Genomic DNA, 26496 nt, shown 5'->3' with positions numbered 1-26496 from the left:
CAGAAATCCCTCCTTGTCTTTCTCTCTCAAAACCCCCAATTTCAGAAAAATCCCCAATTCAAAACCCTAACTTACACAACCTTTATCCCTTTTTCCTAATTCGAAATCAGATCCTTCAAATTTCAATCGACGTTGGATTTTGGGAAATTGGGGATTCGATTACTTCTGGGGTCGTTTTGAGACTCAGAGGATTTCTCTGAGATCGGAAATAATCGAGAAGCATCTTAAGATGTCTGCAATTGTGTGTGGAAAGAGATCTTTTTTTGAAGAACAAACTTCCACCACACCTGTCTCTAAGAAGCTTCGTTGTTCGTCTTCTTCCCCTGTTCGATTCTCGCCATTTTCGCCTCCGTCTCCGCCGCCGAGGAGCTCTCTTCTTGATAAGCTCAGGGAAGCCTTCCCTCGCATGGACCATCAGGTAATATAGATTTTTTTTTTTTAATTCTTCGTTTTCAATTGATTGAGATTATATTGTTTTGGAATTATTTTTATTGTTATTGTAGGATCTTTGTTTGCTTTGGTGTCGGAATTAGTAGTGTTGTTTGTTTTTATAGACGGGATTCGATCCGAGGCCTTGAGAGGCCGAGACTTTAACTAATTAAGCTAGTTGACATCGGTATGACCACAATCGCTTAATCTTGTTACCCGTTGATGCTTACTTAGTATTGATTTATAGTATTGGGTCAATTTACAATTTCACAGACAATAGTAGTGCTGAATTAATCAATGGTGCTGAATTAATCAATGGTGCTGAATTAATCAATGAATTTTCACTCAAAGTATGATTCAAACATAAATATGTATTGGAATTAATTGATTAAGACATTCTTTTGGACAGAAGATGTAGGTATATTGTCTAATTTTTGTTGTTACAGTTTGGTCCTCTTTTGTCTCATTAGATTTAGGAGTCAACATATGAAATTTCGCCGGTTTTGGGTAATACATATACCCTGTCTTCCCGAGTCACTAAATAATAGGCTACATTTGATTTGGGGTCCTTGAATAGGAATTTAGCTAAATCACTCCCCATTTTAAACTGTCTTTATTTCACCATAGTATCCATGGAACAACCAATGCTATATTTTGCCCAGATGCTTATATAAAGACCCTTGAATGAGCAAACGAACAAAAAAATTAGCTTTAAACTGTAGAAATTGCCTGATGCTAAGGGTTTTATGTTTCTTTAAATTTTTTATTAGGGTATCATTTAGAGTAATATGGGAAAGTTTAAATTTCATCTTACTTAACATTAGAAGGTGGCTGATTAGGTTCGAGAGTTGTGGTCACATAAGGATGGCCAAATGTTGCGCTTGTATTTTATGTTGTGCGTAATGCTGTATTGTTGTTTATTTGCATTGTCTATGTTTATGTCATTTACTGGGTATTAGTAGTTTCTGGGAGCTAGTTTTTTGCAGTGTGCATTTTGTTGCTTAGCCTTCATCCACTTATATTGTTTAATCTTTGCCTTCCTTTGGTGAGAAGACTCTAGAAAGAGCTCTGGATGAATGTGGTGATGACATAGATGCTGCAATTAAAAGACTGCATGAGTTATGTTTAGGATCCTCCGAGGAAAATCCGGGTTCTGTGAATCATGAGGAAGCACATGTGGAACAAGGTGTGTTTTTATCCATTCTTTTCGTATGGTGCTGAAGTTTGTTATCTGTCCAAAAAGAGAGAATCTATAACATGTCTTGTGTTTTGCAGGTGGTTTTTCTGCGCAGCAACAAGCTGTTCCTAGTGCTGATTCTTCTGCCCAGAGCAACCTCCCAACAGATGGTGCTCAATGGGTGGAATTATTTCTTAGAGAGACGGTGGGTGCAACTACTGTAGATGACTTGCGATCCCGTATTGTTAAGGTGTTGGAAGTTCTAGAGAAATCAATAAGGGATAGTGCAACTGCTGAGGCTACAGAGAATTATCAGAAGGTATAATATAATACTCCTTTAGTATAGTGTTAGATAAATTAATGTATTCTGTTTTGCTTTTCTTCAGAATGAATTACCTAGTCTTACATGTATTGGGTGATCCTTAATGTAGGAAAATATGATGCTGAAGCAGCAAATTCAGGCACTTATGAATGATAATGGTATCCTTAAACGTGGTATTCAAATTCAGCATGAGCGACAAAAGGAGTATGATGATAAGAACCAAGAAGTGCAGCAACTGAAGCAGCTACTTCCACAATATCAGGAGCAGTTGAGGAGACTCGAGGTCTGTATATCACCCCCATTCTTCTTTTCAGATTTTATCAGCGTTCAAAGGCCATGCTACAAATACTTTACGCCAACTAACTGTGTTTTTCCATGTGCTTGCAGATTACTAATTATACGCTGAGTATGCATCTCAAGCAAGCTCAACAAAGCAGCTCTATTCCTGGACAATTTCATCGAGATGCTTTTTAAGTTAAAGATGTAATAACTGTAGTATGAATAGGTTAAGAATTACCTATGTAAGGCCTTGTTTAGAATTTTAGAAGCCCTAAGCTAAAATTTGGAGGGCCTTAATATGTTACTCTTTATATTATTCTTCTAAATTTATGGTCGAGTTGATCAGATGTAATGATAAATTTATTTGCTTTTAAAAAAGGAAAAGAACAATATTGATAGAAGGAGATGTGTACAATCTTTTCGCGGTTGCAAGGAAAATGTAGCAACTTTTTTTTTTTTTGAAACCAGGAGAATCTAGCAACTTAATTCTTTATGAATACGGTGAACATAAAAGTTTTGAACACAAGTTTCTGTGAACTAAAACTTCTTGCTGAAGTTAATTGATTCAAGGAAGCCAAAATCGGGCAAAAGGAGAGCAACAACATGCAATAAAATGATTCTGTGATATAAATAGCAAGTTGATAGGATAAGCTAAACAATTTGATTCTTGTAAATTTTGCCTTTGGACTTTGATACCATGTCAAGCTTTCTGTCATTTCCTTTTCCAAAAGTTTCTGTGATTGCTTCCATAGGTTTATTTATCTTCAAAATTCACAACATTTAATTAGCTTAACACGAGTTACACAGTGATTGTAAATCTTGTTACTTAAGCAACTATGGAGCAATTTAATTTCTTGAATCATGTTTTATTAGCTACATGCTTTATTAGAGTTTAGGACAAACCTTTGTAGGAATATGTTTCATGAGCCACTCTCAGGACAATATAGGACTTGAGTTTTTGTTTTTGTCCTGAGGAACTCTATCTTGTTAAAAATTTAAAATACTAGTAGTAGAAGAATGCTATCAATTTAGTAGGTTTTAATCTAGTATCCAACATAACCCAATCCAAATCATACACAATCATGCCATATAATCAACAATAAAAAAAAAAAAAATAAATTCTGTTTTTTGTACTCTATTTGTCACTAAATTTTTGTCCCATTTTCTTTTTAGTTCGTCTTTGTCCCATACTATTTTTGGTTGTGAGGATCATAGTTTTACTTTCACACGTCACAATCACTACATTTAACCCTCCACTTATCTCTCTCATTAGCTCCTTTCATTAAAAAAATTACTCCACCCATTTGGAGCAAATAAAAGGGAACAGAGGGAGTATGTACATTTGTATCCCACTCAAGACTAGGAGAATACATATGACGTATAACATACCAATCGATAAGTGGCAAGGATTGCACCTTTTAACCTTGAGTTTAGAGGTTTAATCCCCACTAGAGACACTTTGAGGATGAGGATCTCTTACTCTTTTCCCCTCACTCTCAAAGTGTGTTACCAGCAAATATCAAACCAAAAAAAAAAACTCTGTACCAATTGATAAATAACATTTATTCCACGGTTTAATCAAAATAACAAAACCATAAATCGATCCCGTATTGTATTTTCCAAAAAAGTAGAGTAAACAATAAACAAAAAGGCAACGAAATCAGTTAGTGTAAAATTAGAGGCTCAATTTTTCCCACACATTCTCACACGGCCACACCACAATCTTTTTGTTTTTCTGGGCACTTCCTCCTCAAACTCCTCCATTTTTTCTTACACCCTTCAATAATCACACATGAACACTTCAATTCTACCCATTTTCTTCTCCTTCAATCCATAAATCAACAAATTCAAAAACAAAAACAAAATCAAAACTTAAAAATACAAAAAAATGGCGACCACACCTTTCTATCTTCTCTCACCTTCTCTCACTATCACTGCATCCACCGACCGCTCACATTCGCCGTCGATAAGCTCCTCCTCCTTCATCAATGGCGGCGGAAGCCTCAGTTTCCGGTCGAATTGCAATTTTATCGCTCTTTCGCCGTCGCCGGCTTACCGGAATAACTCACAATTTAGTAAGAGGAAGCGGGGGTTTATAGTACGCGCTGCTTCGTCGGATTATTATGCAACTTTAGGTGTTTCTAGGTCTGCTTCTGTTAAAGAGATCAAAGCTGCTTACAGAAAGTTAGCTCGGCAGGTAGTTTTTACTTTTATTTTTTGTTGATGATTTTGTGTTAGTTGAGTTTTTGTAGTATTTGAATTTAGGTTTTAATGTTTGTTATGATTATGATGAAGTATTTACTATTTATTAAGTTTATTGAGATAAGGTAGTTAGGAGAAAAAGGTTATGATTGTTGTTAAGTAGAATTGTAGGATACTAGTATGTTTGGAGGGTTTTATGTTGAGAATTGGTATAGTTGGATTAGTTTCGTAGCGGATCTTGGAGATGTTCGAATCATCGATTGGTTTCGAGTGGATAGGAGTAATTTGTAGCAATGCGTATAAATTGAATTTTGGGAAATGTAGAGTGAACTAGATATTGTACTCATTTTCGTGTACTTGAACTCTTTGTTAACCGGTGAAATTGGAATAGTGCGTGGCAATACATTCTTCAAGCAAAGATTAATGACCGTGAAGTGTATGTGTGTAACTTGAGCCATCTCAATTTCCTGTAATACATATATACTTGACTGATCATGCATTTGATAGATGAAGATGAACTTTAAAAATTGATGTTATGCATTCTACTTTGATTTGGACAATGACGCTGTTAGCAGTAGTAATTTTGGAAGATAATGATGAAGCATTTTACTTTTACATCAATGCAATGTATTAAGGCTAAAATATACTCCGTATTCACTATTCATGACTAGGAAGTTCTGTGTCTTCTTATGTTTTATTCGCTAGAACTTTGAAAATTTCATTCTCTATAGTTCTTAGTCCATGGAAAGAGCTGTTCTCTCTCTCTAGATATGTAATCTCTTATTCCTATCATATGTTAGCTCCTGATTGGGGATTTTATCTTTCTATTTAAGTTTCATCCGGATGTTAACAAGGATCCCGGAGCAACAGATAAGTTCAAGGAGATTAGTGCAGCTTATGAGGTATGTCAAAAGTAAGGCTAGTTGTTATTGTAACTTATAGGTTCTTAAAACATAAACTGAAGTTGTATGATCTGTTACAATTGTATTGCTCATTTTCTTGTGGATTGTCAGCATGTTATATTGTTATATTGCTCGTCCTCTTGTAGGTTGTCACCTAATTCTATTTATGATCAATCAAGGTTGCCTGCAAAAGAGAATGAGTTTGACCTATGGTTAAGGAACATGAATTTGGGTTAGCTTAGAACTCAAGGCTGGAATATGTTTGGTGTAGTTTGACTTTGATAAAGTCAATTTAATGCATGTTATAAAGAAACAATGTTGGATCATTATTTTGCATGGAAAGAGTGAGCAAATGGTATCTTGACTCCAATTATGTTAATCTATTACTTCTATGTCCAGCTTTATGATAGTCTTGCATATACGTGCTGGTACTGCATGTTATTTCTTTTGCTAATATCATGGAAACACTATTTGCCATTGATACAAAATTCAGTTTGGGAATATATTGGTAATTTAAAGGGAGGGGGTTCTCATTTGACGTTGCTTTGAATTTAAGAAATATTTTACTTAGTTGCTTGTAATATCGTCTATTTAGTTGCTTGTAATATCGTGCCAAAACAAATGTTGCTTTTAGTGTGAAATGAAGTCATTGTGAATGGCAATTGTCATATTAATTTGTGTTTGTGTCAAAGAATACTCTTTCAGTTTGCTAAGGCTGTACAGTGATGAATCCATTATGGCGTTGCTTGTTTGCCTTAGGCATCTCTATAGTCTAAGGTCCATCACAGGTACAATGGTCGACTTACAGTGACACTTACCTGTAGTAGCAGCTGCATGGTCTTCATTAACCCTCTATTCTTAAGCATGGTATCTAAATCATCATCAAGAATCTTGTGTGTAAAACATGTAGGACTACCTTCCCCTCGCCTTTAGGGCTTTAATTTTTTTCTTGACTGAAAGCACAATCAAACTGATCAACAATATAAGATGGTTTGATGGAAATTCTTGGTTGCGGATATTGCAGTGCTCCAGATAGGAATAAACCGGCAAGATCATTTAAAATGTGACTGCGGTCATCCTAAGATTCCTAAACCTTTATTTTGTGTTAACAAGATCTAGCTATCCTATGACTTCTGGTGCTCCATTGTCTTAAATTAAAAGTAATGGAGTTGTTCAAAAAGATCACGTTTAGCTTCTGTGATGAAGCCCTCTTGTGGGATCTAAATCCCTAATGCTGGACTTACTTGGGCGGAATCTCTTCTTATGATCTGTGGAATTTCCAGACCTTTCATATTATCTTTTGAACGTTAATGTACAATACTGTCAGGTGTTATCAGATGACAAAAAGAGGGCTTTGTATGATCAGTATGGTGAAGATGGACTGAAAAGTGCTGTTGGAGGAGGAGCTGGTGCCTACACGGTATTGAAGTTTTTGAATTTGATCTTTGTATTTCCCTTTCTGCTATACAACAATATCTGATGTGTGTCTACCCTCTATCCCTCCTCTCCCAAAAAGAGCAATCCATTTGATCTTTTTGAGACTTTCTTTGGAGCAAGTATGGGTGGCTTCCCAGGGATGGATTCTGCCTTTGGAACACGTCGACAGGCTACTGTTACTAAAGGTGATGATATACGGTGAGTCTAAGTTCCATTTTTCAGAGCTACTATAAAACTCATTATGAATTTCCCGTTTATTAATTTTCTGATCCCTTGCTCTTACTTTACTTTATTCTTGATGGTCCAAGCTTTTATTTTTTTCTTAAGCTTTCATATAGTGCATAGAACTTTCTTTCTTCACTACTTTTCTAAATTGATGATGAAGTTGACTCATGATTTTAAAGTGTTTCAGCTACGACATGACTTTAGGATTTTCTGAGGCTATTTTTGGGGTGGAGAAAGAGTTTGAGCTTTCGCATTTGGAAACATGTGAGGCTTGTGCTGGGAGTGGGGCAAAAGCTGGATCTAAGATGAGGATATGCTCAACTTGTGGAGGAAGGGGTCAGGTGATGCGAACTGAGCAGACGCCTTTTGGTTTGTTCTCACAGGTTAGAAGTTATTCTGTCATACTTGGTTAAGGTTCTATATTAAAATTGTACCAAATTTACAAACATTAGAGGCAAGTTAGGCAACTCTACTTTCAACATTAGTTTTTGGCTAAAAATGTTGTTTTTTTCTGCTCTAATTTTATTATATACTGAATGAAATGCTTAAAGTGCTAATATTTTCTTTGTCAAATGTGCTCTTATTAAGAAGAATCCAATGTAATAATTTGTTAGTTGCATAGCATATTCGAGTCAGCACTGAGAGTACAGTCAGTACAGCTTAATCTTTCGTGCATAATTTGTTAGTTGCATAGCATATTCGAGTCATTCACCAAGAGTACAATCAGTACACCCTTATTTTTTCTTTGTACTGGGGTGCTCATCTGTTACATGTTAAATTATCTATGTATGGGGTTTGATGGGTTCACCTTGGATATATCAAAGATGTGTTGGTTGCTCAAAAGTATGTTTCCGGGACAAATGGATTGTTGAATTGTTTAACTTGCTCCAATTGCAATTTGGAGTTTCACGTCAATGGGAAGAAATAGACCAACTTTTGGTGGCTTTGCTTTTTGTTTATGGGTTCCAAGTTTATTTTCGTAACACTTTGTATAAAATACCGTGAATGTTATTTAGCTTGAAGGTGTGCATATTTGTCTTCAGCTCTCCTTTTGTATTGGGGTGAGTGGGTGACAACCCCTCTCAAGATGTCTTTCCAATTAAATAATAACTTAAGAAAAGCAGTTCGTTGTCACCAATCTAATACAGACTGGGAGTTTTTTGTTACTGTATTGCTAAATTTTTCTTCCCTTTTTTGCCTCTTGGTAGAGCCATAGAGGGAATAAGGCTCCGCTATGAACTAAAAATAGCACGTATTATGTGTAGATCTTATCAAAGATATGAGTCATGCGGCCTTGTAAATTGGGTATTATGTAGAGGGATATGACACCTGCACAATTGGACATTCTTCTCTCTGGTCATGAAACCAGGACCCAATGTGAAAAAAAATTAACTTCACCTTGAATGAAAAAAATTGGCCTCTTAAGATAGAGAAAGGGAGGAGGTAGAATTGGGAGAAACGAGAGGAAGGTACAGAAGAGGGTGGTTTACTTAGGGCTGTTACTAATATTTTAGAGGACTCATATTCAAATAAACAGGAGCATCTTCGTGATTTTAATAATGACTCCTAAGGTTTTTATGAGTTACCTACTTTTGTTACTGATATACTGGGCTTCTGCTGTCCTCCCTGCTCCTCCTACTTATCTTTGACATTATAAATATTACATATGTGTAAAAAATTTCACGTCTTAAAAGTTTGATATTTAAAAAAATCAGACTCTCTGATGTTGACCCATGCACATCCTTTTTCCCGATTCTGAGTGACACAGACGGATCATGGCATCTGTCAGGATGGAAGTTAAATAAGTTGTTGAGAAGTATAGATCCGCTCTAGGTTGACCATGGAAGTATCATGCCTGAATTGATATAAGGAACTTTATGAACACTCTATATTTCAGATAATATATTATCTTCTGATACGAGGAATTTAAAACAGTGACTGCTGATTACTAAAGTCATAACTTAGCAAATACAGAGTAGTAGATAAGATGATTAAGAAAAAGGTTAAAAAAATCAATTTGTTAATGCAGCAATTGTAACATTACTTAGCAGCAATTTTACGTTGTATGCTAGAAAATTAAGCGTATATCTTATTTGTTGGTAATTGTAACTATTTGGATAACTACTAGTTAAATGATATGCGTCTATCTACTGAATTAACTGTAGTATTCTCCTCACTGAAATGTATAGTCACTGGAAATTAATCTTCCAATGTAGTATGTATTTGTGTATAACTTTACTTGATAATCTTCATATTGAAATGTTATCTTGTTGACGTAGCATTTCCAATATTTGAGCTGGCAATTATCAATTTGTATCTGACTTATGCTTCTCAATTCTTGGTTTTGCAATGTATTGAGATGAGTATATGCCTTGTCTTTTGGTCTTTTTAGGTTTCTGTATGTCCAAATTGTGGTGGCAATGGTGAAGTTATTGCAGAATATTGTCGCAAATGTGCTGGGGAGGGGAGAATTCGTGTTAAAAAGGATATCAAAATCAAAGTTCCTCCTGGGGTCAGCCGGGGTAGTGTTCTCCGGGTTGCTGGGGAGGGTGATGCTGCGCCAAAAGGGTATGTATAGTAACTTCTAATCAGGCTGCTTTCTATATATTTTATTTTATTGAAACAGATTTTCTTGAGTGTCAGGGGTCCCCCAGGAGATCTTTTTGTTTACCTTGATATTGAAGAGATACCAGATATTCAAAGAGATGGTATAAATCTCCGCTCAGCAATTTCTATCAGCTACATTGATGCCATACTGGGCACTGTTGTTAAGGTAAAGTCATTTTTCTGTTTTCTTGCAGCAATTTAGGAACTATGCTGAACAGATCAGATTACTTGATTCATAAGTGGTTTTGTGTGTTTAAGCTGTGAACAAGGATTTGCTTGGTAATCTTCCAGGGGTGTGTGCTAAGACTGCTAACTATTGTATTTTGACTTATTACCCTGTAATCTTGGTTTATGTGTGAGTGATGGCGCTCAGATAAAGGTCAAATTCAAATTGAAACATGATTATTATTATTTATTTATTTTTTCCCTTTGATAGTACATAACTGGGGCATATTTTTTGAAATTGTTGGATGATGGTACTGTTTTACTATGGACCTGAGCTCTCTAACTTCCAATTGCCTAGAAATAAGCTGGTGTTAACCTCACAATGAAATATAACCTGTCCTACAGACCCTGTCCATTTCTTGCAAGTTTTCCGTCATGTTTGATTTCCTTTCTTAAAATTTTCTTTTATTTGGTTGGTGGTGCTGTGATCTTGGAAGCATTTTGCTTCCCTCTGGGATAATTCATAGCCATTTTTTGATACCTGTAAAAACCAAAGGCTGGATTTAGAATCTTCAAGATAAGATTCAAACATAATGTACATATGTAATTTTACACTGCCAATTTATAACTATTCATGGTTCTAGGTATGTGTGTTAGTAATAGGATCTATTTATGTGATGCATGTAAAACACTGTTGCCCACCAAGTCAGTGTCTAAATTTTAGTGAATTATTTCTATCTGAAATGTTACGATTCATGCATATACTTATGGGGTTGAACTGCCGGGTGAGGTTGGCAGATGATGTATTCGTTCTGAGCAGTTTTCTTTATTATTTGATGTATTAGAATAATAGGAATCCAGTCTCTTAGATATAAGACGTATGGCTTTCCTGCATTAATTGATCTGTAATGGAGGTATTAACATTTTTCAGTTCTCATTCATTGAAAATTTACATTTATAGTGATTTGCCTTTTCTTTTGCAGGTTAAGACTGTTGAAGGGACCATTGATTTGGAGGTTCCACCAGGTGCTCAACCAGGAGACATCCTTGTTCTTGCAAAGAAGGGTGTACCGAAACTCAACAAACCCTCCATACGCGGCGATCACTTGTTTACTGTAAAAATTACTATACCAAAGCGCATCAGGTGAGCAAATTTTGCGTTGTTTGTTTCACATTTTAATTATCTTGTATGTTAAAGATTTTTTTTTTTTTTTTTTTTTTTTTTTTTTGACGGAGGTCAGAAGGTACTTACCTTTTATAAGATTTCCTTTCCTTGAGAACTTCCTGCATCAGTTTACGTTGCAAATTGAAGTTTGTGATTGTCATACTCATACTTGATACTTCACTTTTTTTATTTAATATCTGGTTGATGTTGAATGTTTTAGCATGGTGATACATGGTGCTGCAAATTACACTTTGTTAGCTATGGTTTTGGGTATTTAATTTAGCTCAAACTATGATTTCTATCAAGCAAGGTATCAATGATACTTTCACTTTTGAGAAAGATTCCTGGTTCTCTTTCTAGCAGCAATATTTCTAATTCAGTCGTTGGAATTTCGTGTTTTGGTATTTGGCATGTTATGTGAAATTGTGAATTATATGGAACTTTAGCTGATTAAATAAAAAGGAAACCGAAAGCAATTATTTTCTCTTGAAAGAGGAAAAATATCATTGAATATTGTTTTCTTTATTCTTTGATATGGCTTCATGTTTTATACGAAACATTTTGTGTTTTTTAGCTTGTGTTGGCCTAGTTGCAGAGTATTTTAATTGTTTCTGATTTTGGATATATCACTCGCTATTGTTTGAATCCTTTATCTCTTTGAGTACTTGGTCATGTGATCCAAATGTATTTAAAATCTGTCTTTGAAGTCGAAAGGGCCCTTATATATATGTTACATTTTTTCAGTGTTCGAGAACGTGAATTACTTGAAGAACTTGCTGTCCTTAGTACTACGAAAAGTAACCGTACACGTCCTCGTCCTCAGCCTCGACAAGCCGGTGAGTGATTTTACTCCTATAAAAGAGATGCAGATGTCAAGTCTCTGCCACGGCTGAGATGGCCTTTACCCTTTCATCATAAAAAAAGATCTTTGTTAGACCCTTGATTTGAAAGGCAATTGACTGACTCACTGCTTCATGACAAAGTTGTAGTAGAAAACAGGTTAATGATTCATTTGTTTATCACACTGTTATTTGAAGCTAAAGTTTCGAACATTAGATACTCACTCAACTCTACTGAGAATGATATACTCGTATCTTGGTTTTTCACATAGAAGTGATAATTACTTTGCATATTTAATAGAAAAAGGCTACATTTGCTTCCCATTTTTTCTATCATGAGAAAATAATTATGTGCTCCTTCTGTTAAGTTGAAGTGACGGAGACTCAGGCAAGTACTGATGCTGAGGAAAGCAAGGAATCAGGAGATCAGAATGACCCGTGGAAGAAAATAAAAGATTTTGCTGGGTAAATTAACTTCTGCCTTCAAACTTCATCTTTTCTCAGTGAGCTTTCAATTTCTTTTCATTGAGATGTTTGTCGTGTGGGTTTGTGTCAAATATTGGTAAGATTCATAATTTACATGTATTTCTGTCGATTTCACTTAAATAATGCCATTTTGCATATTTAGCTGCACTTCATAGGTAATTTCTGTTTCCTTTATTACTGATGAAAGATGGAAAAAAAGGTTTTTTCTTGTAAATGGATTGGATTTTGCAATATAGAGGAAGAGCTACTATTCACATTTTTGGATATTGTTGTTGTAAGAAGACTGATATGTTGTACCTCTCTTTAGAAGATATTTAATTGCTATCTGGAATGTATTCTAGTTGAACTAGGATAAATGGGTTTAAACAATTACACAAGAATGTAAATGGTAACTGTCTAATTCTCAACATATTGGTGGAAAAGCAACCTGTTCCTACTTTCCGGGTAATACCTGAATGGCTGAATAGTACCCGAAACTGGAAGACCTAACTTTTACTTGAAATGGAATGGACTCCCTCTGAAAATAATCTGAATTAGGTTAAATTTATAATAGACCCGTTTTGACTAGATACCCGACATGAATGACCTATCATCTGGATATGATCCACGCTAAAGGGACCTGAGTAAATTTCAATCCAAACGTGTTTGCCACCTCTTTGTACGACATTATTAGTCTACTAGTGGTGATTTGTGTCATAAAACATTTTATATAATGTTAGGGTGTCTTTTTATTCATTAGGGGATGAATTGTTGTATTATAATTCAGGGTGGAGTGTGCATCTCACGCAAGACCAGCTAAAATTATTACATATGCTCGAGCAAATTATAATTGAATAAACATGGTTTATTCTTCCTTACATTTTCACCAATTCTCAACCTTCAATTTTTTCACTAAGAGTGTTTGGATAGATTTTATATAGGGGAAGGAAAGGGAAAATGCGGGAGTAAGGAAGGGGAGGAAAGTGAGCTTGCATCTTTTATTTCAAATCTTTCCAATATTGGAAGGAGTTGGTTTATTAAAAAGGGGAAGGGAATTGAATCTTCTTCTCATTTACTAGGTCACTTTAGTTTGGATCATATCCAGATGATAATGGATCCCCTGTTTCCCTTCCTTCGAATTCCCAATCTAACCACAGTGTAATGCCTCTATGTTATTTTCCTCCTGCATCTTGCCTTTTCTTGCTTTCTCCATTCCTCGTCGCTAAATCCTTACAGGCTGGTTTCCAAAAAAAAAAAAATAAAAAAAATCCTTACAGGTTTACAGTGCTGCTCGAATTTTAAGGTTTATGTAATTTAATACAAGTATGTAGGACTTTTTTTCATAAACACTCCTGCTTAATATGTTCTCCTCACAACTTTTCTAAAAAAATGCTCATAATATACAATAAGTTGGGATACTACTTTGTTCTGATAGAATCATATATTGTATGTAACCAATCAGCTATTCCTAATTGTCTTTTGAGGTTACATATGCTGTTTATGCATCATTTACACATCTAACTAAATAAATGGTTGTGGCAGATCGGTGGCAAACGGTGCTCTAAAATGGCTGAGGGATAATTTGTAGTTGTGATCTCAGCTTGTGATATTGATGTCTTCTATTGTGAGCATGCATTTAAAAATGCCTTGAAGGAAGCAAGTGAGAGTAAACAGAATCGGTTGCTTGACCAGATAGATTGGCTGCAGTTAGGACAATTTTTTGATTCTTTTGCGCAGTTTGTAAATGGCTCAAGCTGATGGTGCCTTTTTTCTACCTATTGTAATGCAATGCGCAAATGTAGAGTAATATATAGACCCTTTTTTGAACAGATGACATGATTCAGGGAATTACAATGATTGGTAAATTGAAGAGTATTAACCACTTGGTGTTTGAGCGCGCTCCTTTCTTGTTAAAGGAATGCAAACAATTGTTTTACCTGCAGAGACTAATAATTTTTCTTGAATCAATTATTAATAATATCTTTCAACTAAACTACCTTTTGTAATTTTTGAAAAAAATGACTGTTCTCGATTCTTAAAGTTTTTACTGCCCTCTTGTGAAATTCATTCAATCTGGTATCAATAAATAATATCGGTTCAATCGTCAATTCGTCATTGCTTATAAAAAAAATTCGTACACAAAAGATGTTATTTGAAAGACATTGTTTACAAAACTTTGCATTCAAATCGTTGTTTGTTATAAACGCCAATTGATTTACATAATTTTGCTGTAACTTCATAATAATATAAAATTGAATCTTTGTTTGCCTCTTGGCTCCAATGTCTGCATTGCTTCAACATATAACCATGATATTCAATAGTGTCGATATCCTGCTATCACATTAGGGGTCATTCTTTACGACTACTGTTAGATAAAAGCAGAATAGATATGACTACAGGAGAAGAAATCATCAGCAAAGCCAGTGTTATGTTGGGTTTGGTGATGTCCGGGATAATAGCACTGCCGTATTTGATCAATGCTGCACCGAAAATAGAACCAGCAGCTAACTTCAACAAGTATGTAACGTCGTCCTGCATTGTTAATGGCAAATGCATCATGTAATCATGTTAAGAAGCAAGAAAATCCTACTATTTGTCTACTGCAGGGTTATTTAGATTGGTGGCATTGCTAGAGTTGTTTGAACAATTAATTCACAAAGTTTGTGAGTGGCTTCTAAATTCCTTTAGGGTATTGAAGTTGGAGTGTATAATGTTATACCTTGAATGTCACTAGAAAATCAATACTTCGTTTCACTAAAATTGAACATTATATTTAGATGTGTAGTGTCATATCAAGTGTTGCAATTTAAGTAAAACGGAGGAAGAATATCAATTTTACATTTATGGTGAGAGCTTCCTTCCCAATACCAGGAAATCCTGGGATCGATTCTCACCCCTGCCCCCTTTATGGCTCTCTAAACACTAAAAACACATGACCGTTATCTTAATAGACACTTTCATGTAGAAATGAAAGGTGAGCATGCAAGTAACTTTAAAACCCAGGTTCAAACTCATAGGCAAGAATCCAATAATTCATACTTGTGCCTTTTTTTTTTTCATATGCCTATAAAAAAAAATTAAGATGGGTTCTTAAAAATCCCAGCAAAAAAATTGAAAAATTATCTTCATCTGCTTAAAATGGTTGGTAGATACGACAACAAAATCAAGATTAAATACACTCACCATTCATATAGTACCTAATTTTGATTAACAATGGCCGAATTTTGGGAAAAAAATATGAACAAAATTAAGAGAAAAAAAATAGAGTATTAACCTGAAGATTAGGAGTAACTGAGTTTGAAGGTGAAGTTGGTTCAGAAGAATTGGGGCCTGAAGAAGCTCGAACAGAAGGAATTAATGGAGGTCGAATTTGATATTGGTAGTTTTTTATGGTTGTTTTTGTGACTGTGATTGTTAAAGGTGAAGTTTTGGTGTAGATGGAAGTTGGGAGAGAGAAACAAAGAGTTGGTGCCAAAGTGCACAAGTTAGTTGCCATTAGATTTGGGTATGGTTTGATAAGCTTCACCAATTGTGTTAAATTGAATAAAGAAAAACACACGGTTTTGAAGTCACCTGTTGCAAGGATATCTGGAGTATTTTTGGGTCTCGAAAATTTAAGGTCAATAGTCGGATTCTGACCTAAGTCTTAATTACCAAAACATAGGCCATTAACCCTCTCACACCAAAATTCATCAATTTGTCTTATATATGGTTGGCCTCACCATGTGACCATTTGTAAAAAAAACAAAGTAACTCCTGTAATATGACTGAGCAACCCCTGCAATTCTACAAATAATGACGAAGTAATCCTTGTAAGACTAACAAAGTAATCTCATATAACCAAATATAAGAATTTGTGTTTTAATATTAGGGCCACTAGACAAAAATTATCCCAACAATAACTCACCCAAGCCCACTTAATAAGTTAATAATCACCTCTAAAATTCACGTTCCCACTAGAGGTATTAATTCGCATGATCGAATCGGGTCTGATAAGATCGGATCGAGTCAGGTTACTTTTTAAAGTTGTTACGTCCACGTGAGTCCAAAACTAAATTGGATATTTTTAGGGTCGGATCGGATCGGATCAGGTGTGTTTTGGAGTTTTGACACCTCTAGACTCTAGTTCCCACTCCGAATATAGGCAAAGCAAATTATAGAAGTAACCCTCTGGATTTTCTACGAGAACCCTCTGCAACCACGGTAATTCTCTCTCCACTCTTTCGACTTATTCTTTTTGAATTTTTCTCCCAAATTTAAGGTTGGTGATTGAAATTTGAGTGACGAGTTTTAGAAAATTCTCTAATTCCTTTACCCTTCTTGTAATATCCAATATTATAATCCTCTAGTTGTCTATATTTTGGTTGATTGATATTCGTTGAATTAAAATTTGCCCTTTTGCTTGCACAAAAAAAAAAAAAAAAAAGCCCTTTTGACAAGAAATTCGGGAAAATGTAATAATATTGCTTAAGCTTGATATTGTGTGAAATTTTATGCACTTTATTATTAGTTAGAGTTAATTTTATTATTAGACATAGTAGTAGTTCGTCTATGTGACTATGTATGTGTTCTATCAATTTTAATTACGGAATTTTTTATGTCTTACAAATAATACCATTTTGTTGCAATTAACGTAGGTAGTGTGATTTTGTATTTGGTGGTTTGGTAATCAAGTAATATAATCGTCATTTGTGTGTTAAAATAAAACTAAGAGACAATTTATTTTTATATTCCTTCCATCTCTAAAAGTTCGACTTTTTGATAATGTTTAGGAAGAACTTGCATAGACGGATATTCAACAGTGTCTTCTAATTATTTATTTATTTTATTCAGAGCAAGAATCACTTCTCTTCGAGAGTTGAAATAGGCGAATGGATTGTAGCTTTAAACAATGTACTGCAACTTGTACTACTGCAAGGGATGTGCAAAATCACAACGTTAATGAAATATTGGTTGATAGGCTCACCAATTTGCCTGATGAACTGTTAATTCAGATCATATCTCTGCTTCCTACCAAGGATGCTGCTGCTATTTCCGCCTTGTCTAGGAGATTTAGGCGTGTTTTCCCTTTAATTACGAGCCTTGACTTTGATGTTTCACCTGTATCTTTTTGTTTGAAACATCCCTATGCAACTGAACGTTATCCTACTTTCGTGAGCTTTGTTGATACTGTACTCCAAGTACACAAATCGCGGTATCTTACCAAGTTTAGGCTTAAAGTTAGCAGGGAGGACTTTAATGCGGTGTACTTTGATGGTTACACTTTTATTGGGTGTCAGCCAAGTTGTCTCCCTGACTTGAAACCCCCGCGACTTTATGCGTGGATCTCTTATCCATTGACCCTTTGTGGCCTTAGGGAGCTTGACCTTAGTATTCTGGTGAGCGAACCTGGTGATTCTCAGTTGCCTCCAGCTATTTTCACATGTGAAACATTGGAGGTGTTGAAGCTTGAGGTCAATATCGGCCTTGATCATGTTTTTACCATGCCAACTTATCGTCTTCCAAACTTGAAATCTCTCCTCTTGTCTGCGTCTGTCATATCTGATGATGGCTTTCTGACGAGGCTAGTTTCAAGTTGCCCTGTACTTGAAGACCTTACATTCAAACCCTCTATGAACGTTGCCAAAATTTTCGCTATCACATCAAGTTCCCTTCGAAGACTCTGTTTGTTGCCTAATTGTCCTTTTGATATAGGCGATAACAGTGCTTGTGTGCTTATCAGTACTCCCAATTTAGAGTACTTGGAATATTATGATATTATTCTACCAAATTGTTACAATATCACAATAATGAAGTGTCTTGCTAAAGCAGTTTTGGAATTTAAAGAATTCTTACAATTTGATGAAATATATGGACTAAATGCTGAAAATGTTGATCAAATGTTATTTAACCTCTTAAGACCCTTGTCCTATGTTCAACATCTATCATTGCTAGGCTGTTTGACACTGGTATGTGTAAATCTTTGATTTTGTTTTAAGCTGAATCATCTCTATTTTCATCCTTCTGTAGTAAAAGAAATTCATGTTTTCTTTACTTTATAAACTACTTTGGATTTCTTTACTTTAACCTGTGGTTGTAGGTGCTCAAATGTGTTGATGAAAAGGTCTTAAATGACCATTTACCCTTGTTTTCAAATCTTAAACATCTAGAGCTGGGCGCCGTGGGCGGTGCGGTAAATAGTTACTACTCGAGTACACCGTTGTTTGGCTTGTTCCCCCTTCTTAACTGTTCGCCTGTCTTAGAAACACTTGTTTTTGCAGAGGTTAGTGTCTGGATTTAGTGTCATTTTACATATGTACTGATGTACATTGAATCGATTACTTACAGACTGTTGTTTACTTTGCAGGAACTCGTTGATGGTTATTGTGCCAGATTATGTCCGTTTAACGGGGAAGCACAGGAGTTGGAACAAGAATTTGTTAGTAAAGATCATGAAATTCCTTTAAGTTGCAGGTATCATCTCAAAAGAATAGTGATAAAGAAATACTATAGAAACGAACGGGGAGTAGGAATGGTCCCTTTTCTCCTTAGGAAAGCAGTAGCATTGGAGAAATTGGTCATATTTCGAAACCAGGTTTCTTCAATTCCAGATGAAATGACGGTCTTGAACTCATTGAAGAGTTTACCAAGAGCGTCGATCAATTGTATAATTCAAGTACGATGATCAACAAAACATGGCAGTCCACAAGTTAAAAATACATACACACACCCAGGAGCAGGCCATTAGGGCTATATCCGGTTCAACTTATTTATGTTGATATCAATTTTACTAAGAAATAATCAAATCAAACTAGATCATGTTTTGTTATTTCCGTTTAATTATCGTTGAATATATTTATTTTCGTAGTTGCAAAATTTATGAAAATATCATATTTGGAGAGTACATATAAATACCAAACTAATGACATCTCATTGATAATTTTTATCTTACAAATTAGTGTTCATATTAGGTTAAAATTTGGTTAAATCTAAAATTAGACCGTATTAGAAAAAAATCAAATTAAATAAAATCACGTTAAATGCACATAGTCTAAAAGTACCTACAAGGCTACAAGATTGAATCTAAAATGGTTGTAGGTCTGCAAATTGTTTAAGGAATTCCAACCAGAAAAAGGTGTCGATTAGACAATTTTGCACTAACTATATTAAGAACTAATAAACATTGTGACTAATCCATTTAATCAATATATCACTCCATCTAATCCTTTAGGTTCTTCACATTTATTTTGACCTTTTTTTTTTCACAAAAAAATTTCATGGATTATAAAGAGGGAGTACATAATATAATCACAAGTATAATAATGATATGAATCATGCACAAGTATCATACAAGGTATGGATGGATAAAGTGTTGATGTTGATCAACTTTATCAATGCTTGGTTGTGTTTGATATTTTTAGATTTGACCAAACTTTGTTGTAATATATCACATCTGATTATTTCTGAAATAATTGGATATCAAATTAAATAGGTTGATTAAGACACAACGAGAAGTCGATAAGTATAACATTACCATGTATGAATCTCTTTACTTGGGTTATTAAAAAAAATTACTCCATATATTTATTTCCTCTTGCAAATGGGTGCAAGCAAGCATAGATGTTTTATCAAATGAATGGTTCAACGGTCAAAATATTAAAATAAGCGATGAAAACAACCCATAATCCCTTATAGATCAAGATCTTCAAAGTCTGGAGCAAATTTTAGTTGTCAAAATACAACTCAAATAGCTTGGTCCCCCCTCTAAGAAATTTTCACAAGTTAAACTTTGAAGGTTCAAGAATAAACGAAAGTAGCTCCTTTTGGTTTTGTAATTAGAGATCATAATGAGAACCTTATTCTTGCAGGGGCAAAGGCTCTCCATCCGAACACTTCAATTCTCGAAGCGTAAGCAATGAACCTAAGAGAAGGTTTAAAAGGAGCTAACTTCTTGGCATTCGTAATCTGATTATAGAAGACGATAATCTTGTAGTCATAAATGTCATTATGAGGACGTATCAAATCTCATCGGAGATCAACAACATCATTTGTGACACGGAATTAGCTTTGAACACTCTTGATTTCTCACACCGTTCACCATTGTTGTAGGGTTACGAATATGACGACATACTACATGGCAAAGAAGGATACCACCATGAAACTTTACTTTAGTTCTTTGATAATTTTGCGCCTTTCTTCTCCATTATCATCTAAAAGAATGCTTTATGTCTCCTCAATCAAAGGGGCTAACCTAGCTTTTCTTACTCAATAGGAAAAAATGTCTTATCGAATGGCAAACTAAAAGATAAATGGTTAAAATTTTGTACTATTCGTGTCTTTGTGATGAAACACTAACTTCACCGTAGATATTTTTTCTACTACTCCATACGGCATTTACCAAGATGATAAACTTGTATTTTTATTTTTTTTCCTCATAAAACCCAATTCCTATAATTATAAATTATAATCCCATTTCCCTTTTCTCTCTCTTCAATTCTACGGACACTCCCCTCGCAAATTCACACAATCATCTTCCATCAAACTTCACGATTTCTAGGGTTCTTTAGTTCGGTTCAATCACGCCCAATTTCAATTTCAATTTCTAGGGTTTCTAATCAAATTCTGCAAACATGGTGTTAGCACAATTAGGGGGGACCATATCCCGTGCTCTCCAGCAGATGAGCAATGCGACAATCATCGACGAGAAAGTTCTGAATGAATGTCTCAATGAAATAACTCGTGCTCTTTTGCAATCCGATGTTCAATTCAAGCTTGTTAGAGATATGACCACTAATATTAAGAAGATTGTTAATCTTGATGATCTTGCTGCTGGTCATAACAAGCGTAAAATTATTCAACAGGTATTTTTTCATCGTGTTTACAAATTTTCGATTTTGATTGTATAATTGCTATTTTTGAGGACTTTTACTGAGTTTGAGATACTAGTGTGAATTAGAATTGTTCGGATTTTACTAGGTTTGCATGAATTGAATTAGGTTTTTTTTTTTTTTTGGAAACTGGCTTCTGGAATTTGTGGTATTGGTTGTTGTAATTTTGAATAAGAAATTGTTGTAATTTGGCAGATTGTTTGATCTTTAATGTTGATAATTTGGTATTAGATAGAAAATGAAGTTGTATTGACATGATTGAACTTGATATAGTTACTCGCCGAGTTGCGAATTCACATCTATGTATGTGGATTTAGAGGTTTTCGGTAACTAGAGAGGTAGGAGCAAAATATTTTAAGATAGGGAAATGCTTTGAAACTGGTGAGAGATAGAGGGTTGAAGTCATTGGAGTGAGAGATGAAATAATTCAAGTGAGTTGCAAATTACGGAGTAGGTTTCTTGCCTATTCGCAATTCGTGAAGCAATGTGAATTGATTTGAAGGTTAGCTTTAGTAGTGATAGATGATATCGAATGATGCTTAGATGGGGTTACACTTTGAAATGATAGAAAACTAGAGGGTTGGAGATTGTATTGGACTAGTTGTTTCGGCACAATATGCATGGTTGTATATGAGGTGAATTGTTAAAAAAAAAAATGAATGATGAGCTAAAGGAATTTGTAATGTTATGAGGTTAATATGCTACGACCTTAGAAATAGTGTGACCTGTCAGCTTGCTTAGACAACGCAATGTTTTGCAGGTGTTCTTTTGTACTTTTATCTTGTTGTAAAGTGAAATTATTTGGTGTTTTGCTAATCAGATAATCTGCAATTTAGGCTGTTTTTAATGAGCTCTGCAAAATTTTGGATCCTGGGAAGCCAGCTTATGCTCCGAAGAAAGGAAAACCTAGTGTCATCATGTTTGTTGGTCTACAAGGTAAGTTGAATGTTGAGGTGTAATGTGCTCTACACTTCGTTGTTGGAGTACTATTTTTTACTCTTCTTTCTAAAATGATGTTTTTACACAAAGTCGTCCCTGCTTTTCATGTATAATATTGCTGCATGCTCTAATATTCAGGATCGGGAAAGACAACCACCTGTACAAAATATGCATATTATCATCAAAAAAAGGGTTGGAAACCAGCTCTGGTTTGTGCTGATACTTTTAGAGCTGGTGCTTTTGATCAGTTGAAGCAAAATGCTACCAAAGCTAAGATTCCCTTCTATGGAAGGTACTCTACCTCTTGACTATGAAGTTCTCCGTGTACTTTAGTTTTAGAATTTAATTGTAATTTGTTTTGAAATGCATTTGGAGTATTTTAAATACCCCTATTTAGATGATTCTGAAGTGTACTTGTGGCATAGTCACTGAATAGAGCAGCTTTTTAGATACCTTGGACTGGCTATTATGACAGCAAGCTGGTTGAAATGGAGATTTATTTCTGGAGAAGAAGCGATTGTATTCTGTATATTTCTTGAGTTGATAGTTAGATACTTAGATCTATCTGTGTAGACGACTATTGATTATATTTATATTTATAATTGCCTACTATTTAAACAGTTACATGGAGTCAGATCCAGTGAAGATTGCTGTTGAAGGTGTAGAAAGATTTAAAAAGGAATCCTGTGATCTCATTATTGTTGATACCAGTGGACGCCACAAACAAGAGGCTTCTCTTTTTGAAGAAATGCGTCAAGTTGCTGAAGCAACAGTATTATATTTAACACTATATCTTCTTCTGTTGTGTTAACAACTTTCTATCTATTCTTCTTTGAGTAGAGGACATGCAGTTAATGAGCCTTTCAATTTCTTTCCTTGCAGAAACCAGATCTTGTCATATTTGTTATGGATAGTAGTATTGGTCAAGCTGCATTTGATCAAGCTCAAGCTTTCAAGCAAAGTGTTGCTGTTGGTGCCGTGATTATTACTAAAATGGATGGTCATGCAAAGGGAGGTGGTGCTCTTAGTGCGTAAGTACTATGGTCCTTACAAATTGATTAATTATTTTTCCTAGTAACTATCCTCCCCCTTCTCAATACACATGCATGCACGCTCGCTCACACACAATTAAGTCTAATAGCAAAGATTTAAATTTTATAGGAAGATTGATAATCAAGAGAAGCTTATATATACCAGTGGCTTAATTAAATTGTTGGGGGAGATAAAAGAATTGGTCTGCGATGAAAGTTTTGTCTTCTATGAAAGACTTGCTCACTACCATTGACAGAGGGAAAAGAATGATAATGGATCTAAGAAGTGTGGGCTTTAAAACTATTTTATGAATAACTTTTCGTAATATATCTATGCACTGTAAATAATTTCTTTGTTTAAAACTAGTGTTTCTCAAAGTGCTTTAGACTTCCTTTCTTTTTTTAAGTTCTTATGTGTAACTCCCAAGTGCTTTGTAAAAATACTGTGCAGTGTGGCTGCAACCAAGAGCCCTGTGATATTTATTGGAACTGGAGAGCACATGGATGAGTTCGAGGTATTTGATGTCAAGCCATTTGTTAGCCGACTTTTGGGTATATACCTGTTCTCGTATTTGGCACTCTGTTTTTTTCATTATTCTGCCTGATGGGCTGTACATCTCTGATATTCTGAATGGTTGTACTGTTTCTTCCTTTAGGTATGGGTGATTGGTCAGGGTTCATGGATAAGATTCATGAAGTGGTTCCCATGGATCAGCAGCCTGAACTTTTGCAGAAGCTATCTGAGGGGAATTTCACCCTCAGAATCATGTACGAGCAGTTCCAGAATATCATGAAGATGGGACCTATTAGTCAGGTATGCTATAGCTGCGTCACTTTCATCAGAAACTCCAGGTTTTGCTTCATTGCCTCTGTAATTTGAAAATGTTGATAAATTTTGGCAATTTACGACTTTACGAGTACCTTAAGTTATTTGCCGCTTTCTCTTAATCAATACAATCGTTTTCTTTCCTGTAATCCTTTATCTCACACACTTTTTACCTCATATGACATGTCTTGGTATTGTCTAAACATCCCATATTCTCTGACTTCTTGCCTTTTGCAATTTAGTTGCTACATATTCAAGTTCTGCAATGTTCTGGTCCGCTGTGGCATGCCAGATACCTAGCTATTCGGGCTTTCTACTCTTAAAAGCAACAGCATATTAGACTCCTATCAATGCCATGTATCTGGCTTAACTTCCTCTTTCTTTCGTTCCCTCTACTCATGATCAATTATTCAATTGTCCACCAGGACAGGTGCTGTTTAGTTAATTCTTGCCAGGGAAGATGGTTACTCTGAAATTCAGGGTTCTCTCATTGCTTTTTATTTGCCAGGGAACGTTTGTGTTACTAATACTATTTTCACCCTAGGTTTTCTCAATGCTTCCTGGATTCAGTGCTGAGTTGATGCCCCAAGGTCAAGAAAAGGAGAGCCAGGCAAAGATCAAGCGTTATATGACCATGATGGATTCAATGACAGATGATGGTAAGTTTTGATTCCTTGAATGTATTCTGTTTGGGAGAACAAGTGACAATGCATTAAAGTATTTACTTTTTGGCTTAAATTAGCAAGACCTTTTTTTTTTTTTTTTTTTTTTTTTTTTGTTTTGTTGCAACAAGAGCCATAAAAGGGCAATAACATATCTTAACTGATATGATTGGAGCATTTCTTTAATAACATCATGATTGAAAAACAGAGACATCTATTTTACTGAACCTTATGCTCGCTATGGTTGTGTGCCACTGTGCAGCAGTACCAAATCATTGTAAACAAGTTCTGAAAAAACCCTTTGAGAATAAGGCGTATTGGTGGATTTTGAAGTATGCATCCTTAATTGGTGCATTAACATTTATTATTGTGAGTATTGATTTTCAGCTGCTATATTCAAAATATTAAGTAAAAACTAGGCTATGTTGGTAAGTCTATATTAACAGGAGGAATGTATGCCATTCAATCATGTTGCACAGCAGCACAGGTTTCAAGAACATCCCTGGTTAAACAATGTGAAAGTTATTGATGATTAAAAATCCTCTATTGTAGAGTGGTGTATATTCTATGTACACTTAGTCATTATGCTGTTTTAGTGTGCCTAATATAATTATAGTAGAGTAGTGTATATTCTATCTACACTTATAGTCATTATGTTGTTTTACTGTGCCTAATATAATTATGGGGAGGATGAATTCTGGTGGTGTCATTTTTTTTCCCCTTTTTTTTTGTTTTTTTTTTTTTTTTTGGGGGGGGGGGGGGGGGAGCATTGTTTTATCATTATCATTAATTTCATGTATTGGCTGCGTCTGCTATATTCTCCCTCAGTAGAACCAAATTTAAAGCTATTAATTTGTTTCTGAATCTGGGATTTTTTAAAAAATATGTCATAATAATATGAAAGTAGTTGATATATCATTGTAATATGTCACTTTTTTCTCTGGGTAGTCCTTAAACATTGATTTTGTTTTGATTTGACCATATTGCTGCAGAGTTGGATAGTTCAAACCCAAAACTTATGACTGACTCGCGAATAATGCGGATTGCTCGTGGAGCTGGCCGCCATGTTAGAGAAGTTATGGATATGTTGGAGGAGTACAAACGCCTTGCAAAGATCTGGAGCAAGATGAAGGGACTTAAGATTCCAAAGAAGGGAGAAATGAGTGCCTTGTCACGTAACATGAACGCACAACATATGAGCAAGGTTCTTCCTCCACAGATGTTGAAGCAGATAGGGGGTATGGGTGGTTTGCAGACCTTGATGAAACAAATGGGTAATATGGGTTCTGCTAAAGACATGATGAGTATGTTTGGCGGGGGAGGAGATAAGTAAAAATTGCTGTTAACTCTAAATTAGTTTCTGCTGGCATGAAATGTTTTGCTATATGGCCTCCCAGCCTACTAAAGTTCAGCACGCCTTTCCAGCCATCTCTTGCCAGAATTGCAATTGAATCTCGTGGCAGAATTTGAGACTCAGATTGAAGATGCCTGCTGTTTGATCTCGAAAAAGTACAGTGATAGGTTTCTTTTTAAATTTTTATTTTTACTGTGAACTCAGTTATTTTAGCTAAGTCAAGCTGTTACATACTTTAAAATTCTTAGTAGTTCATATCTCTGTAATTTCTCCAGGCTTATACCCACTTTATGAATTTGAATGGTAATCTCCGCTCACATTTAAATCAGTTTGTCATTTCAACTGTCAAAGCCTCAAAGGTGATACTGTGTTTTTTATTCAAGGACAGTAGAGGAACAGGTTCTTTTGTTTGAATATTTACGTATTACATTCAGCTTGAATTCATTCTTATATGCCTCTGAAAAGTCATTTTGTAATGAGTATCGAGTATGAAAGATTGTTGCGAAATTTGTGAAGAAGTAGATTTCCAACACAAAGGTGCTCCAAAACAAGTGAATAGACACTAACCATACCGCCCATATTAGTCGGATTTTATTTGTTTAA

At 35.1% G+C, this 26496-nt stretch overlaps 5 protein-coding genes across 6 annotated transcripts; 4 read left to right on the top strand and 1 right to left on the bottom strand.

The window, feature by feature from the left end:
• Positions 1-2666, top strand: LOC110703229. Its single transcript, XM_021880999.1, has 5 exons — positions 1-418; positions 1483-1615; positions 1705-1925; positions 2038-2211; positions 2316-2666. Exons 1-5 carry the CDS (start codon positions 230-232, stop codon positions 2400-2402), a joined length of 804 nt encoding a protein of 267 aa, XP_021736691.1. The 5' UTR covers positions 1-229; the 3' UTR covers positions 2403-2666.
• Positions 2667-3641: 975 nt separating this feature from the next.
• LOC110703228 (chaperone protein DnaJ-like) lies at positions 3642-14203 on the top strand. Of its 2 annotated transcripts, none has more exons than XM_021880998.1 (11): positions 3642-4404; positions 5243-5311; positions 6639-6731; positions 6828-6946; positions 7161-7356; positions 9366-9541; positions 9617-9746; positions 10729-10889; positions 11655-11746; positions 12124-12214; positions 13757-14203. In XM_021880998.1, exons 1-11 carry the CDS (start codon positions 4096-4098, stop codon positions 13800-13802), a joined length of 1482 nt encoding a protein of 493 aa, XP_021736690.1. In that variant the 5' UTR covers positions 3642-4095; the 3' UTR covers positions 13803-14203. The 2 variants fall into 2 exon arrangements, with proteins under 2 accessions (XP_021736690.1, XP_021736689.1); XM_021880997.1 differs by having other exon boundaries at positions 3645-4404; positions 12118-12214.
• Positions 14204-14306: 103 nt separating this feature from the next.
• LOC110703230 lies at positions 14307-16008 on the bottom strand. The gene is made up of 2 exons (XM_021881000.1): positions 15489-16008; positions 14307-14746 (listed from the first exon to the last, which is right to left on the bottom strand). Exons 1-2 carry the CDS (start codon positions 15708-15710, stop codon positions 14564-14566), a joined length of 405 nt encoding a protein of 134 aa, XP_021736692.1. The 5' UTR covers positions 15711-16008; the 3' UTR covers positions 14307-14563.
• A 779-nt stretch (positions 16009-16787) lies between these two features.
• LOC110703082 (F-box/LRR-repeat protein At1g55660-like) lies at positions 16788-17892 on the top strand (the record flags this gene model as incomplete). Its single annotated transcript, XM_021880839.1, has 1 exon — positions 16788-17892. A coding segment is annotated over exon 1 (807 nt), but the record flags the coding sequence as incomplete, so codon positions are not given.
• A 2763-nt stretch (positions 17893-20655) lies between these two features.
• Positions 20656-26307, top strand: LOC110703227 (signal recognition particle 54 kDa protein 2). Its single transcript, XM_021880996.1, has 9 exons — positions 20656-21054; positions 21918-22017; positions 22159-22312; positions 22642-22792; positions 22903-23051; positions 23503-23603; positions 23708-23865; positions 24422-24536; positions 25532-26307. The coding sequence occupies exons 1-9, from the start codon at positions 20824-20826 to the stop codon at positions 25870-25872; spliced, it is 1500 nt and encodes a 499-aa protein (XP_021736688.1). The 5' UTR covers positions 20656-20823; the 3' UTR covers positions 25873-26307.
• The last annotated feature ends 189 nt before the right edge of the window (positions 26308-26496 follow it).

This window comes from Chenopodium quinoa, unplaced genomic scaffold, assembly GCF_001683475.1.
Source record: "Chenopodium quinoa cultivar QQ74 unplaced genomic scaffold, ASM168347v1, whole genome shotgun sequence".
Classification (NCBI taxonomy): domain Eukaryota; kingdom Viridiplantae; phylum Streptophyta; class Magnoliopsida; order Caryophyllales; family Amaranthaceae; genus Chenopodium; species Chenopodium quinoa.
The sequence above is the reverse complement of the archived record's forward strand: the minus strand, read 5'-3'. Positions and strand labels throughout refer to the sequence as shown.